The sequence below is a fragment of the Molossus molossus genome, unplaced genomic scaffold (genome assembly GCF_014108415.1).
Source record: "Molossus molossus isolate mMolMol1 unplaced genomic scaffold, mMolMol1.p scaffold_m16_p_1, whole genome shotgun sequence".
Classification (NCBI taxonomy): Eukaryota; Metazoa; Chordata; class Mammalia; order Chiroptera; family Molossidae; genus Molossus; species Molossus molossus.
The window spans coordinates 7,771,929-7,789,777 of NW_023425344.1; the positions used below are offsets into that span (position 1 = coordinate 7,771,929).

Sequence of the window (17,849 nt, forward strand, 5' to 3'; positions counted from 1 at the left end):
GGCAGAGCAGACATTCGGGCAGGAGGGAGCAGTTCCAGGCAGAGGGCCTTGTGCAGAAAGACAGGAGGGCAGAGCATCACATGGCACATAGGAGGGAGCCTATGGCTCTCTCTGCGCAGAGGTAGAAAGGGGGGTGCACTGCCGTGGAGCCCCTGAAATGCCAGGCTACAGCGTCCGGGCATGAATCAGAATATGCTCAACAGTATTACAGCCAAATACATTTTGTTGTCTGTAACTAAAAGGAAGATAGCTAAAAGAAATTCTCCAGAAAAGTAATTTAAATAAATTTATTTGTAGGAGAAAAACATCTGAACATCAGGTACAAGTCTGATCCACAATGATCCAACCACAGTTGTCACTCGTCCTGGGCATCCTTGGACACGGTTTGCAGGAGCAAGTCCTCGTGGGGTGTCAGCTGGACACTGATCAAAGTTCACAACGTGTCGACCTGAGCATTCCACAACTCACAATGACCATGACAGTGATCAAATACACCAGCAAGTACTCGCCACTCTGTGAGTTACAGCGACAGTATAAACAATTTGGTCCTTTGTTAAAAAGTGGGAAAATATATTTCTATTAGCTTTATTTCAAGCATTTTCAGTTAGACACAACTTTACATATTTCCTCTCACAATAGATAACAGAAGGTTGCCTTCTTCAGTGTCTGTGGATAGAACGTACTTCGTGTTTCAGTATCTGCACTCAAGCACACTTAGCCATGTGAGTTCAGATGAGAGAATGAAACTTCGCTGTGGCAAAATCCCCACTAGTGATCGAGACTTGGAGAGTTTCCACATTTGTTCTAAAAAATTGACATCTGGGAAAAAAAGAACTGAGGACATTAAAGAGAACCAACATTATTCTTTTTCAATGAAGCAGCCGAAGCCCAGAGAACGGGCTTTCCATTTTGAACTCAAAGTGTGTGGTCCCGAAGTGGAATTCTTTCCAGTCCGAGGAGCTGCCTGCGGCTGCAAGGAACAGGGACGAGGAAGCGAGCTGGGAGGAAGTGCTACCTGACTGCAGAGACGATCACTGATAACACCAGTCCCCGAGCTCCGCCCAGGCCAGGCGGAGGGCGGCCAGAGCTATCAGCACAGGAAACGACGCTTTCACTGCACAGCACACACGGAGCTTCTAGGAGGGTCGGCAGTTCTTGGCATGAGCTCCTGGTTGTAGTTTACAATGTCTGCCTTCACCACCCTCTGTCATGAAAGAAAACAAGAGTTATTATCAGGACATCAGAACATTTAGAAAGAGCTTCTTACAGTATATTTTTATTTCCTGAACTTTGGTGAACCCCTGATGATAGACATCATAAATGAAGCAGGAGCTGATATTAAAAGAATCAACCAGGACAAATGAATGCAGACCTGGGGTTGGCAGGGAAGGGGTTGGTTTTTGGTGTGTGTTTTTTAAGTACCTAGTAGCAATTCCTTATTGAGTCTCCCTTGGTTTTACGATACAAGCTTGAGGTTATCACCAGTCTAATAAAAAACTGACAAATTAATATGAAAGAGTAAACCCTGGCTATAACTTAAAGCAAAGGAATTAAAATTAATCATTCACATATTTGAACTGACAGGACAAGACTTCGTTATTACAAAGTAAAAATGTCCCATGTATCACTATTCCCTTCAGCCGCTCCCCCCAGCCGTAGCTCTCTGCAGTGTTTACCGCGGTGCGTGAGTTTATGAGAAGAGGTGTGTGAGAGAGGAGTCACATGTAAAGGAGAAATGTATTGAGCAACTAAATATTTAAAACTTTGCCAATTTTTAAAACTTTCCTCCCAAATCCCTAACTTCCAAAAAGCTCACTAATGGCTTATGAATAATGACTAACAAAATATAGAATAAGAAGTTTAGAAAATTACCACATACTCATGTTTTTAAAATAATTTAAACCAAAAGATACTTTTAACTCTTCCTTGCTTCCCTCTAACCTACATTCAAGGATTATCTTAAATGATAAATTTAGCAATATGTCCTAATATTCATCTCTAAGTAATAATTTAAATTAAAAGAAATCCTTTACTGTTTTCAACTCTTTTACCTAGTCTGCACACACAAGCAGACAAAGAAGGGTAATTCAAGGCAAACTTAAAAATACTCTTTCAATTACCAGGCTATTTCAGGAAAAATGGTGAGGAATGAATAATGAAATGACTGCCTCAATTCTCCACTTCACTGCACATGTAATAAACACAACCATAAAGACAAATACGTGTGAAAGTAACTGAAATGTTATTTTAATTTGTTCCCAATTCCTTATTTAATTCGTAAGTCTCCTGGCAAAGGATCAATTTTTCGAAGTTCTAAAACAGGATGTATGCAGTATTAATTCCAATAAGGCCCAATAATCATGTGAACGTGTCCATGCACAGGAGGAACCGGAGCACTGGCCGGGCCCCGCCCCTGCGGCACTGGCCCTCATACCTGCGCTACTGCACTGCGCAGAGCCTGCTCTGAGCAGAGCTGGAGTGTCGACTGTCTTCCTCCGGGTACTTCACTATTTCTGCCCTGACCACACGCTGTCATTTCGTACAACGTAAACAAGATGAAGAAGAAAAGAAAGAAAGAAAAAACGGAAAGTATGTTCAATGACTGAAAATACAAGGAAACACCAAAGTAGAAAAAGAAATATACACATAAATTCAAACATGTCACAGGAGAAAACAGCAGAATATACACATATAAAAGGAAGGAAAGTAAACAAAGATCCAAGAAACATTATTCTTTATAATTCTATTTAATTGTTAAAACAGATATAATTACTGAACCTCCCAGGCAAGTGGTGAGTTCTAGTTTTGATATCACTATTACACATAATATATATAACTCCCAGTATTTCAGAGAACAACCAAGAATTATGGTGCTTTTCTATGCTAAAGTATAGTGAAAGTATTAATTCCATCTCCTTGAGAATCTACTATGTGCCACTCTATAATGGAAATGTATAGACAAATTACACAGGATGTATTTACAAGTTGTTGTGGACCTAATGGGAAGAGAAACACGTACACAGATAATTGTCATACAAGACAAATGCTTTACCAGTAGACTTATATGCTGTGGTAACATGGAGGAAGGAGTAATTAATGCTCTTTGAAGGAAGGGAGAAGATGCATACATATATCAGAGGAAGCCACAGGCATTTACATTTTTTACATTTAATATTATTGATTACTTGACAAAAACCTCTTTTGAAGCTCACTGCCCCATTCCTCACAACACTAACGCCCATGGTTCCATATTTCATATAAAAATAAACAATTTCAAAATGCACTTTTCTGTCATTAAAGAACAAATCCTGACATAGAGTATTTCAGCACAACAGCTGTTCCCTCAAATATCTAAGAGGTTTGCTCAATAACGAGGCAACGCTTCTGTGCTAGGTTTTTGTTCGCAATAACCCTCAGGATGAAAGACCGCATGTGACAACTAAGTATGACAGGGATAACATGCTCTCCAAATGTTTCGACTTGAAACTATCCTTGCTTTTTTTACAATGTCAAATATCTTATATCAGAGAACTCTTGCTTCATAACAGCATCTAATAATGAGTGCACATAGAAAAACATGTTAATAAGGCTGTTGGTCGTGATAACACTTACAAAGACTGAACAAACAACGGAGAGTAAATGAGCAGGAGGCTCCAGTACACTAGCCTCACGTGGGCTCAGCTCGTTCTCCACCAAGCAGTGTTAACTTCTGGACAAGGTCGGGATTTACTAGGCACTCAGCCTGATGCTATCAACAGAAGCATTACCCACTGCAACATGAGGTATGGGGGAGGGGGTATGTCAGTGAGACGTTGAACACCATTATCTGTCCTCCTTGAACTTAATTGTTTCGTGACAAACTGTGGGTTACAATAAAGAAAAGGGATTTCCATAATCAGTAAGCAACCCATTAATCCTAAAAAATGTTGGTTTAAACCTTATCCTATAAACAACCAGGTTACTGACCTCTGGTCAAGACATTTGGTCAAAGTACTGACTAACATAAATGGCTTGGATATTCACCATTAATTTTCCTCAAATTAATGAAGAACTAAAAAGGCAACATCTTTCTCAGAGGCCTTCGCTGTTTGGCAGAAAGCTCTGTACAGTTTCTGAACTGGAAGGCAAAACCGAGGCTTTGCTTTCTATGAGTAGCAAAACAGAATTTCCATGCCATAAACTCCCTGGCAGATGATTTCACAGTAGTCAGCTTGTTTACAAGTCATTCACTGATATTTTCAGAGAAAATGTTACTTACAAAACACCAACTTTTATTTTTGGAGCCACAAGTATACTCTATTCCTCTCTGCTGTTAGTCAGTGGAGTGACCATAATGAAGTGGCCCTAAGAGGAAATAAGCTTTGAGTTTGAACACCAGCTTCACCCTTATTATGTCAGAGAGTGAGTGCAGGTGGGTATGGACTGGAAGTGGTAGCCATCCAGAAGTGAAGCAAGACAGCAACCTAGGAGTTGGGGTAGTTGGGTTCAAGGAGTAGAGATGGACTCTTAGGAAGACGCTAAAGATAAATTTGATCTACTCTGCAATTGCATCTTAAACCATATAGTAGTAACATGTTTATCTTTGCAAAAGTCATAGTTTGTCATGCTCAGGATACAGAATAAAGAAGACTAAAACACTTGTCACTATCATTCATTAAAGCCAATGGCTATTCTAGGTATTGAAGACATTCAGATAAATAATAAATGATCTCTGTTTCTGAGATGCATGAGAGTCCAGCATAGAAAACAGATGTGTAAACTATTAAAGAATATCATGATTGCTATACATCCAAATTGTAACAAGATTACAGATTACCACTTAAAGCATGGATACAGTATCTCTAAAACCACGGTGCTCTGCACACAGCAGGAGCTTAAAGAATGCTATTCTTCTTTGCCTCCCACAGAAGGCACCAGTATGTGCTGCCAGTAACATTCATAACTGTAGGCAAGTTACTCACCTTTTTGGTCTTCATGATCTCCTACTCTATAAAAAACAAGGTTTATCTGCAAGGTCTCTAAGGCCTCACCTACTTTTGAAACTATATGAAAAAAAATAAATGTAAAAGGTGAATAGAAAAAGTAAGATATTATATGGAAACCCTTAAGCAATGTTGAATAGCTGAGGGTCAGAATAGTACAAACAAAGTGGGTAAAAATGTTCTGCTAGGAAGACACAAGTAGTATTTAAGATTAAAAAAGAAAGAAATCCCAGTGCATTTGTAAACATACTGGAGAAAATTATAGAAAGATTAATATTTAGGTAAAAAGAATCTAAGTTCCTGTGGCTCCTTAAAAATGGTCAGTATTCAGATAAAGCAGAAAAGAGAAGGCCCCGAGGATCAGGGGTTAAATAGGCATTTGTGTTGCACAGTTACATGCTAAGACAGACTGAATTAAAAACCTTGAGCATGCCCACACATGCCCTATGCTAGAATCTTTTATATAGAGTATGAAAATATTCAGAGGTCACACAGGAATATTCATTTTTACAAAGTTTAATGAGTATCTCTGACATAAAATTTTTGTTTTTAAGAAACTCATGCATATTTAGTTCAAACCAAACAGAAATTCATAGTTTATTAACTGGCAAGTGAAATTGTCAAGGCTTAAGAATGTATTAAGAATTTATCAAGAACTCTGAACACCAAGTACATATGGCAAAACATCCTTGCAATTCAGACTGGGAACAGTAAGATATAAGACAATGCGTTTTTTGTTTTTTTTCAGACTACCTAATGCATTATTAAAAAGCTGAATGCTGAACATCCTAGGGAATAGCAGTAGTAAATTTACTTTTTCTCTTAAAGGTTTGACTACTTTGAAAACAAAAAAAAATCTGAACAATCTGGGAAACTAATACATTTGTTAACCACCCTTCCCAACTTTTATACTATCTCAGAGGAGAACAGCTGGGGTTGGGGAGAAAAGAGGAGAACAGACAATTAAAATAAAACTATTAACTAAATTGGGAATTGTGAGAAATGCAACTAGAGTATACTTAACAGTTTAAATATTTTCCACCCCATTTGTGCTAGGAGTTTCTGGAGGAGAACTTCCTAACTTACCTGTCTCTGTACCCCCCCGATTCCAATGTGGCCCCTGGTACAAAGCCGCCTTCAGACATGTTTGCTGTGTTCATGAACTGCTTCCCTTTCTTGTCTCCCCCTTCCCCTGTCTCTTCCTTACAAAACTTGCATGATGTGCTGATAAGTCAGTTTATGACTCCCAAACAGAAACTATCTAGGTTAGAACTAAAATAACAGAATCTCTTTAAATAATCCGTGAATGGAACTAAGACTAAAGCCTTATTACAAATATCTGTCACAAACTAAAATACTGTAGCATCAATTTCCACATGACTAGTGAGTCTACCATCTCCTTCTCTATAATAAATAAAAACACTTTCAAACATTACACCAAATCCCCTCAAGAATCTTTTAAACGACACAAACCCACAGAAACCAGGCAGGACTTTCTCACTTGCATGCAAAACGCTGTCTCTCTCTCCCTCTCTTTCTCCCAATCCCACCCTCCCTTCCTTTCTCCCTCTTTTTCTTTCTTCCTTCTTCCCTTCCTCTCTATCTCTCCATATATAGTTTTCATTTTAATATATACCTTGTATATATAAACAAAAAAATAAAATCTGAACTTCTTTTTTTCCCCTAGTCCTTGACATCTTGGACAAGTACGTGGAAAAGAGGCTCCACATCACTAATCATCAGGGAAATGCAAATTAAAAACCATGGTGAGCTGTCCCCTCAAACCTGTTAGAATGACTACCATCAAGAATACACGAGACTTCCGGTCACGATGGCGGGCAGGTCAACACAGTACTCACCTCCACCCACAACCACATCAAAATTACAACTAAACTACAGAGCAACCATCCTTCAGAACCACCTGACACCGAGCTGAATGGTAGTCCTACAACTATGGAATTAGAGCAGCAGCCACGTGGAGACTGGTAGGAGGGGCGGAGGGGACGGGCTGCTCCCACACCCACGTGCAGTGGATAAAAATCAGAAGGACACCTCGGCTGGGAAGGTCCTCCGTGAGGAGAGAGGGGTCCCCGTCCCACACCAGGCCCCCAGCTCAGGGCTTCAGTGCCAGGAAGAGAATCCCCATTACTTCTGCCTGTAAAAGCAGCAGAAAGTGAGGTTGAGGGAGGCTGAGGCTGCAGGAGCCCAGGCAGCTCCTCTTAAAGGGCCTGCACACAGAGGTAACTCGGACCTGCTCCCTCCAAAGATTTAGTACAAAAATATGTTTAACAATGGCCACACTGCTAAAGCAAGTGTTTGGTATCTCAAGATGACAACTTTTAAAGTAGTGATGAAATAAATTCTAATAAAAAACAGAAAACACAAGAGATGTCCTGGCAAGGATGTAGGGAAAAGGGAAACTTTGTGCACTGTTGGTGAGAATGTATAATGGTGCAGCCACTATAAAAAACACCATGAAGATGCTTCTAAAAATTAAATATAGAACTATCACATGATCCAACAGTTCCACTTCTGAGTATTTATCCACAGAAAATGAAGACACTAATTCAAAAAGATATATGCACCACTGTGTTCATAACAGTGTTATTTATAACAGCCAAGATATGGAAACAACCTAAGTGTCCAACAACAGATGAAAGAATGAATAAATAAAATGATAAAATGTGAAACGCACACATGCACACATACATACAGGAGTATTATTCGGCCATGAAAAAGGAGAACATTCTGCCATTTGCGACAACATGGATGGACCTTAAGCACTTTATGCTAAGTGAAAGATAAGTACTTGTTATCTTTACAAGATATGTTATCACTTATAGATGAAATTTTAAAAAGCCAAAACAGAGATTAAAATGGTGTCTACCAGGGAATGAGGGGTGGGAGGACAGGACAGATACTGTTTTAGGGTACAAACTTACAATAAGTAGTAAATAAGCCCTAGAGATATAATGCACAGTACAGTTAATAATCATCAAACCTGCTAAGAGGCTAGAACTTAATTATTCCAACTACTAAAAAGAATAATTATGTTAACATTACAGAGGCACTTATTATCACTACAATGACATTCATATTATAATATATAAATGAATCGAATTAACATGTTCTGTAACTTAAATTTACACAATGTAAGTCAAATATATTTCAATTAAAAAGGAATACTGCTCAATGTGGCTCACAAGTACATTCTCAGAAACACCTTTTTAAGAAATAAACTTTCAAAAATGTTTCCATTACAAAATATTAACTGTGAAATCAATATTTTAATTGGCAAAGGCACCAGATTCACTGGGCTCAGGAAAAATGATTGAGGCTTCTCTGCACAAAGGATTCTGACAAATGTAAGAGAGGAAGTTCTAGCAGTTTGAATTCATCTTCAAATGAATGGATTCAAAGTAAAGACCATCAACAAGCTGAAGACTGAATTAAACCTCACTGCATAGTAAACAAGATGGGGTGCACTAGTAAACAAGGCGGGATGTACAGGAAGGGTTAGAGCTCTATGTAGTTACCATATATGAAACCTCTTCAGTTAAAATATGCCTAGATGCCCGGCCAGTGTGGCTCAGTGGTTGAGTGTCAACCCATGCACCAGGAAGTCGCCAGTTCAATTCCCGGTTGGGGCACATGCCCAGGTTGTGGGCCAAATCCCCAGTGGGGGGCATGCAGGAGGAGACCATCGATGGTCTTTCTCGTCGGTGTTTCTGTCTCTCTCTCCTTTCTCCCTTCCTCTCTCTCTAAAATCAATAAAGAAAAAAAACATATTTTTTTTAAATAATCAAATAAAATATGCCTAGATGGACCTGTACAGGTGGCTTAGTTGGTTGGAGTGTCATCCTGTACACCAAAGGGTTGGGTTTGAGTCCTAAACAGGGCACAGAGCACATCCTAGGTTTCAGTTTGATCCCTAGCTGGGATGTGTACGAGAGGCAACTGATCAATGTTTCTCACATCAATGTTTCTCTTTCTTTCTCTATCTTCCTTCTTCTATCTCTAAGTTTATTCATTGAAGGCAGGAACTACATCTTAAACTCCTTTAAATCATCGTCAGACTCACTGCTATACCACATCATATGACATATAATCAATAAATCATTTATAATTATTTGATAATCATTCATGGACTCTCTAATCAACCAGATATCCTTTTTCAAATACCATTTGAAAATAAAAGCTAAAAAGCAGACAATGTGCTTGGTCTGCCAAGTTCTATGTGATCAAGCAAATAATGGTGATTTCTCCTTCTTGCACAGTGCCTCCTAGGCCAAACACAAGTAACTGCTTGTATGTGTCTGGGAGCAATTTTACATGGCACGAAATATCTTAGCACTGCGGTTGGCTATAATAAGTCCTAAAATAAATGTCTTTTGAATAATGAGAATAAAAGTAGCAGATTTCCAGAGACGCGAGTACTTGAATCAAGTCCTAGAAACAGCAACATCAGCGTAACGGTTTTTAATAAATACTTGTTCTAATTATTTTTAAATACACACACACACACACACACACACACACACAGAGTGCCCATGAAAATAAGCACTGAATTAAAGAAAAATTTAAGGATGAGAAAAGATGATTATACCTTTTAGCTGTATGGGGGGTGGAAATGGAGCAGAAGGTATTCTGGGAAAACGTAATTTATTTGTTGCTTCTAAGCAAACCACTTCTGAAGCTTAACTTCAAACTATAGGCTTTTGCTCTGATTTTTCATTCTATCAAAGATGTAAAATGATGTACTGTAATAGTAGAATTTTTAAATGCTTGCTTATTGGTATTCATGTATATTTCTTTTTTCTTTTTTCTTTTTTTTTTATCCTCGCCTGAGGACATTTTTCCATTTTTTGTACAGATAGAGTGGGAAGGAGAGAGAGGAAGAGAGAGAGAGGGAAACATCGATGTTAAAGGGACACATCGAGTGGCCGCCACCCGCACGACCAACCAGGGCCGGGGACAAACTGCAACCGATGTACATGCCCTTAGCGGGAACCGAACCTGGGTCTCTCCGGACCGCAGGTGGATGCTCTAACCGCTGAGCCAAACCGTCCAGGGCTCATGTATATTTCTTAACCTCAGAAAATTGTCCAGGACTAGTGAAAGAATTAAGAAATCCACAATAATTGATAGCATTATTAAATTAACAATGAAATAACATCAATAATTAATATCATTATAGTGGAGGATGTTTCAGAGTATAGAGTACACACTAAAAAACTGAAAAAATAATGTTTTAGCAAAGCAAACATGGAAGATGCCAAATGGAGAACATTTTTTAAATATCGTACAGTAATCCTGGAAGAACTTAAGTACAAAACAATATGGACAGCACCTTAACCCATTATTTGACCACTAATAAAATTTGTATTTTTTAATCTCATTTTTCCAACAAAAAAATCAAACTGAAGTTTCAAGGGTATCATAATTTGGTAAAAACAGCGACTCAAACACACAATCTATTTCTAAAGTTTTTAGGGATATGTATATAGAATGCATAAATGTGAAAGAATTTAGGGGTGAAAATTAATGTCTTTTTAAAAAGAAATAAATTAGTCTTTATAATATAAAATTCAATATAATCACCTGTGACTGTTCTATTTCTGCTTTGTTTAACTTGATTCCAAGGATTTCAGCAGCAACTTTCTGAAAACACAGGAAGACCTACATACCAAAAATAGGTTTAAATGATTTAAAACAGGCATGCTTAAGTTACCTTCAAATAAATGGAACTTTCTAAACAATGATCAACAGCAAGAATTTCAAAAATATGATGTACCAGGTTATTCCAAAAATAGGTTTATTTGTCCAATAAAGACAAATTTAAGTGTAATAATATTTTTAAATTATTAAATCCATTAATTTGAAAATTCATGAAATTCAGTGAATTGTCTAAACAGAAACATTTATCCCTAAAAACTTACATTTTTAAAGATTTAACATACGATGAATAATTACAGCTACCCCATTAAAAAAAAACAAAAATACTAGCAAAACAAACTTCAAATGTGAAGAAAATGAGACTACATTAATCTATACTATACTATCTGGCTTTCCACTGCCAACTCTACACTGGTCTTTTGACCTGGCCTTAGCCTATACCTTTAATAATCTTTGTGGCTCTCATCAATTCAATAAACTCTCCACATCTTTTGAGCAAAACAACTTAGAAATCCTTGCTATATTTTATCAGTTCAGAGTAAAGGAGCAATATACTCCATTACCAGTAAACAAAAGTCTACAAACACTTTTCTATAAACAGCATAGTCTTTTCATACCCAGTTAGCTTATGCCGAGCCCACTGTGATTCCTAGAGCTCCAGTCCAGAGTTTACCTTTAAGGTACAACTTGTCTTTGCTTCATAAGTGTACTATCATTTTCTTACCCTGCTCAGTTCATAATTACTTCCTGAATATTTATTACAATTATATTAATTAAATTTTGATTTCTAACCAAAAAGAGATACATACTCTGAAAGGCTTCTGTCATTTACACTTCAAAAAGCAACATATATTATAGTTCACTGACGGTCAGTGTTTAAGGATCAACAGGGAAGTTAGTGTGGCAGAATGGGAAGAAGGAGGGGACTGTAAAAGAAAACAAGCCAAGAGATTAAGAAGGTACAAATCATGTAAGATCGCTCTGGTAGGCTACCAGAAGGACTTTGGCTTTTACTCTCAGTGGAATGGAAGCCATGGCAGTGGCCTGATGTGTTCAATCTGGCCGCTATACTGTGACTCACTAGAGAAGATCAAGGGTACAAACTAAAAAAAAAAAGAAAAGAAAAGAAACCAGCAAAGACACTAATGTAAGAGATGAAGGTTTGAAACAAAGTGGTAGCAGTGGAGATGGTAAGAAATAATCACCAGATCCTGGACATATTTTTTAAAGTAGAGACAACAGGACTTGTTGATAAATAAATGTGGGGTGTTAATAAAGACGGGTCAAGGATGACTCCAATATAATTATGGCCTTAGCAATTGATAGAAGAACTGCCGTTTATTGCAGTGGGAAGACTGAGGAATTTGAGGAGGGATACCAGAAGCTCTGGGCCTGAAGTAGACTGGGACTGCCTGTAAGGTACCTAAGCGGAGTGTTAAGGTGGGCAACTGAGCATGGAGTCTGGTGAAACCACAGACTAGATGAGGTCACTAAGGAAATAAGTTCTAAAAAAAAAAATACACAAAGACTGAGCCCAAGGGCACTCCAATATTTAGAAGTCAGAGAGATAAAGAATCAGCAAAGGGGACAGATAAAGGGTACTTAGCAAGGGAGGAGGAAAACCAGGAAGAATAGTATCCTGGAAGCTAAGTGAAGAAAGTATTTCAAAGAGAGAGTAAGCAACTACTGTACATGCTACAAGTCAGTCACGTAAGATGAAAACTAAGAACTGACCACTGAATTCAGCAAAAAGAAAGTCACTGGTGACCTTGATAACAAGTTTGGGTGAAATATTCAGGGCAAAGGTCTGACTGGAACTGTTCAAGAGAAACTCAGAGGAGAGAACTAGAGATAACTCTTTCAAAACATTCCACTGGAAAGTGGGGGAAAGAAGGTAATATGGAAAGAAAGATGTAGGATCAAGAGGGTTTTTTTTGTTGTTTTTAAGTTAAGAGAAGTCATAATATTCTGTATGCTGATAGGATAATCAAATAGAGAAAATGATGGTGCAGGACGAAGAGAGAGATTGCTAAGCAAATGTTCGTTGCTAGGCAAAGAGCTCTAGCTGGGAGCACAGACAGACAGCTCATCCCATAGTAGCCCCAGAAAAGAGACTATCTGGGAGCAGGTGCAAGGTGGGAAGAAGAGTGGCAGTAAATGTGGTAGCAGCAGTACATGGAAGCGTCCTGTGTTTTACATTTATTATAAAATAAGAAACACAGTCACCAGCTGAGAGAATAGACAAAAAGGTCTGCAGACCTAAAGAGAGGAGAGAAGCTATGGACAGGCATCACTTCAATGGGAGAGAATGGTCTAGAAATGTGGAGCACAATGACTGAGCAGCACCGAGGGCCCACTCAGTGATGGTGCATTTTAAGTGACAACTCCAGCATGCCTCTGTGATCTTCCCTGACCATGCTCAAATACATGGGTGCAGCCATAAAAAGGCGGGGGCTTGATTTAAACCAGACTTAGCCAAGTGAGTCTAATAAAGTGAAAGAGGGGAACAGAAATGAGGCTACAGGCATGGCAACGATTTTCACTGGTCATAAGATTTAAGTTAGAGAGAGAGAAAAATGAGGACATGAAAGGAGGTTAAGGACATCTGAAAAGGGTCAGCATCAGTGTTTTGTAGGTCCTGCTGAGGCTGCAGATTGATTGGGTTAGGGCTGTCAAGGGTGTGAGCTAAAAAGTCAGGATGGTGGTCAAGGATTAGGATGCCTGATACAAAGATACCTGGCAACAGAGGGACTGCAGTGATTTGTAAAGACAATGCATGGGACTGAGTGGCTGAGGTGAGGTGAAGGACAAAGATTGAAATCATTCAGTATTATGACAAAGGCAGTATTAGAGAAAAGAATAGTAAGCCCAGAGCTCAACTCCTCAAGCAATGAGGGGAAATAACCTGAAGTTGGAAATGACCAATAATTCTTAAAGTGATTTCACCAAACCATTTCAAAGTTGCATTTAAAAAGAGAACAATGGAAATTTTTCTTCATGGTTCAACGTAAGTACACAAAATTTACTAAGCGCTTAAACACAAGCTAAAATATTGGAAGTTATAATAATTCTAAAATGGCAAAAGACCCCTAGGTAGATTAGTAAGGGTAGAAGCCCAATCCATGAATAGACTTATCAAGGAATACCCATAGCGCATTTTTTAAAATGGCATGTGTGGGTATATGACCAGGTTTGTATTATCTTGGGGGAAAGGGTTCCAAGAGGTCAAATGTTTAAATGTCAGACCCCAAAAAATATTAAATACCCTTTATTTTATTTAATAATTATCCAAAGCATAAAAACCGTAAAGAAAAACATATAGAAAAAACATTTAAAAGATTAAACCACAGAAAAAATTCAAACTTTTCTTGGTTGAAGGTGTCAAGAAAATTAATAAAAATCTGGGCAGTAAAGAATACTTGCAAAACTTATGATAAATGGCTGTTATCCCTGATATAAAAATGGTCATAAAATTTTTTTAAAGCATATTTCAAACAGATAAGAAAAAATAAATAGGTAATGAAATTTTTTAATAGCAATCAAAGAATTTCTAATTTAAATAGCAAAATACCCCTTCTTCTGTCTACCCAATTGACAAACCCTGAATGTTAAAAAAAAAAGAGCATAGTGGTAAGGCAGTCATACAATGCTCAGTTAACATAAATTAACTTAGATTTCTGGCAGCAGTTTGGCAATATGTTTCAATTCCTTTTCAAGGAATCTATGTAAAGGAAATAAACAGGGGGATCATTTTGTAAGTTACATAAATGTCGAACCACTATTGCTGTATACCTGAAACTAATTTAACATTGACTGTAATAAAAATTATTTTTTTAAAAAAAGGAAATCAAACTTCAAAGCTTATGGACAAAGTTTTATATTAAAGTATTAAGTCAAAACTTGAAAATAACCTATATCTCCAACAACAGGGATTTGGTTGAATAAATTTTTAATAGTTATTTAATGGATTATTAAATCTATTTAGTAGTATTAAATGACATGGTAAAATTTTCTACAGATCACATATTAAATAAAGAAGTATAACACAAAATTATTTCTACATTATGATCTTAATTCTTTAAAATAAATATTTAATGTGGTTAATATGGTGAGCCCTGAAGTGTCACTACTTAGGTTTTACAAATTCTATCTCCTACCACTTATTACCTGTGTGACCTAGACCCCATTACATAGCCTGGCTAAGACTCATGCATAAAACAAAGATAATCAGAGCAGCAAGGAGCTGTCACAAAGTGAGCACTCAGTAAATGCAATCTGCTGGCAGTAGCATGAGCATCTGTGAGGATCAGAATATCTAGAAGGAATCATATGAGGTTATGAACGGTTACCTCTGAACGCTGAGATTATGGGTATTTATATTCTTTTTAAAACTCATATTTTAAAATACTCTAAAATAACCATAAATGTGTTAAATTAATTATAAAAGTAATATAAAAAGAATAAACAAGTTATCTCTAATCTAATCTATTTTATGTCTTCAATAAGCATTATTTTGTTGCAAAAGTTAAATAGAAAGTATACTTATGAATATTAATAAATAAAAGTAAAAGCGCACTTATAAGATTCAGTGTTAATTATTTTACTTACAGAGTCTCCTGTCTTTGCTGAGACAAAGTGGCTACTAAAGCCATTTTCCTGGCAAAACCGTAAGTGTTTTTCAGGTTTTACTGTTCGCATGTGCTCCAAATCAACTAGAAAGGTAAACAAAAATAGAGAAAATATTTAATATTAGAGTCAATCAATATATCTTAACATGTTTAAGTTTGACATATTTTCCAACATTATATCCCAGCTTAGACAATTTCCTTAATTTCTTGGACTAGCTGTGTAATCTTGGACAATTTCCTTAATTTCTTTATGTCTCAGTCTCTAAATCTAAAAACTAAGAATCTTATAATATACCTACCTTTTATGGAGTGTTTGAGGATTAATCCACGTATAGTACAAATAACCAGCACCTGATAAGTGCTCAAAAAATGAAAGCTATAATTCTTATTATCTATATAGCTTCAGACAAATTGATGATACTCAAAAAAGATTTACTTAGTATAATGTTTAAACATAGTGATTTATTGAAAGATGCACTTACCCAAGCATATTTAACTGGAATAATTTAATTACTTTAATAATTGGAATAGTTCTGAAATTTTTATAAATATTAATGTTCACAAAAAATACATAATTAATTTTCTGCTAAAAGATATCAATATTTCATTAATTTATTTAAAGCTATGGTTTAATTTCACAAAGACACAGCTCAGCTGCTTTCCAAACCTAAAGTATGCATTTTGAAAGTAAGGGGCAAGCATTTATTTCCTTGAATACTTATAGGTTCTTTAAAGCAAAGCACAGTATTCATATCCAATACTGGTTTTATCCAGCACAGTCTATTTTTTCAAATGTGATCCTTTATTGAACAGTTTCTCTTTTACAACACTAGAAACCCTATAAGGGTGTTGACTCAATGCCGTCAAATTATAAGGCAAATATATTCATAAGATTGAAGGACAACTAGGCTCTTTGAGTCAATATAGGGAAAAAAAGTTAAACTGATTTCCTGAGGAAGGGACCCAACTGACTTGTAAAAACTTGTAAATTTGCAAATCTAGTAAGCCTACATAATAGTGTCAATTGATTATCAACTAAAAAGTGCTCTCATTTTACATAAAAAGTTTTATTTAAAATTATATTGAAGGTCTTTAGTTTGTAGGCTTGAGAGATCTTTCTCTAGGAGATTTTTATTTGGTGAGGGATTCTTGAATCCCATTTATATTGCTTAGCTTGAATAATATGGAGCTTTTTTCTTTTCTGGCCACAAGTTGCTGTTCCTCAAACATCACTGAGACCTTATTTACAAGAACAGGCAAAAAAATGTCCAGATACCACAAGCATCAATTTGTAGATGACTAAAATACTAAGCTATTAGCACTGACATTTATACACCTAGGTTATCATAATATTAAAGCTAAAATACTTTCCTAATTCAACAAGAGTAAGAACAAATCATGTCACTAGGAAAAATCCCCAATGAATCACTAACCAATTTTTTAAAAATAAAATTTGTCATTTTGTGTGTGTATTTGTCTTTTCAAATAAAACAGTCTATCATTGTTCAGCTTTTTTCTTTCTCTTTTTTCCTCTCTCCCCTCCCTAAACTCCCTAATTACCACATAAGTTATCTATAGCATTGACAAATTTACTATCCAAACAAAACTTTATTCCTAATAAAGATATCAATAAAAGACTAATATGTCACTGATCAATTGGGGTGAGGGGACATTTATTGAGTACTCATTATATACCAAATATTGTGCTAGGTAGTAAGTACTCAAAGATGAAAAGGATACAATCCAGGTCCTCAAAAAGTCATCACCAGTATGAACATAAAAGACCATTAAGGATATAAATGTTATTTTAAATAACAGACTCTGACAAATGAGACAGCAGAAATTTTTAACAAGGCCTTCACAGAATTTCACTACAAAGTTTTTTCTGTTGTGTTAGAATTTAGTGGGCAACACTGGAGAGGGCTCAGTTACCAGAGTACTAGTAAAATCTTTTTCTTCTATTTTTAAGATCGTTCTTAAATTATCCAGTCCCTACCTATTAGACATGTGATAACACTCTTACTGCTATAATGATTTAATGTCATATATATATATATCCTCACCCGAAAATATATGGGTTTTTTTTTTTTTCATTGAATTTAGAGAAAAGGAAGGAAGAGAGAAAAACATCGATATGAAAGAGAAACATCCATCGGGTGCCTCCTGCAAGTGCCCCAACCAGGAATCAAACCCACAACCTTTTGATGTATGAGACAATTCTCCAACCAGCTGAGCCACCCAGCCAGGGCTAGGTGTTAATCTTACTTCCCAAACATTCAGAAAAACAATTATGAAAATGACATTTAAAATGCCATTAACTAAAGACAACTAATGTTAATGTTTCGGGGTATATCCTTCCAGTATCTAAGCAATTGAAGGACAAAGGCATTAATATTGTATATATGCCATCTCTTATAACTCCACCATACTACATCCTGCTTAAGCAAGTGCTTAACAATCTCAATGGTTAACCACTTTACTGATCATTCATTCCTTCATTCAACAAATATTTGAGTGCCAGGCACTGTCCTGGATGCTGTAGATATAACAATGAGCTTACATT

At 36.6% G+C, this 17,849-nt stretch overlaps 1 protein-coding gene across 4 annotated transcripts in view; it reads right to left on the reverse strand.

Annotated features, from left to right (window-relative positions):
- Positions 1–303: 303 nt before the first annotated feature.
- RAB28 (RAB28, member RAS oncogene family) overlaps positions 304–17,849 on the reverse strand; it is a 92,601-nt gene continuing 75,055 nt past the window's right edge. The window contains exons 5-8 of one of the 4 annotated variants that reach the window (XM_036245391.1): positions 15,267–15,370; positions 10,584–10,661; positions 2,435–2,529; positions 1,108–1,204 (exon numbers count right to left, since the gene is read on the reverse strand). In XM_036245391.1, the coding sequence (XP_036101284.1) occupies positions 2,440–2,529; positions 10,584–10,661; positions 15,267–15,370 (272 nt within the window). In that variant the 3' untranslated portion in view covers positions 1,108–1,204; positions 2,435–2,439. Of the gene's footprint in view, positions 1,205–2,434; positions 2,530–9,653; positions 9,719–10,583; positions 10,662–15,266; positions 15,371–17,849 lie in introns of those variants that run through there. The other 3 variants (XM_036245384.1, XM_036245399.1, XM_036245409.1) reach the window with 3 other exon arrangements.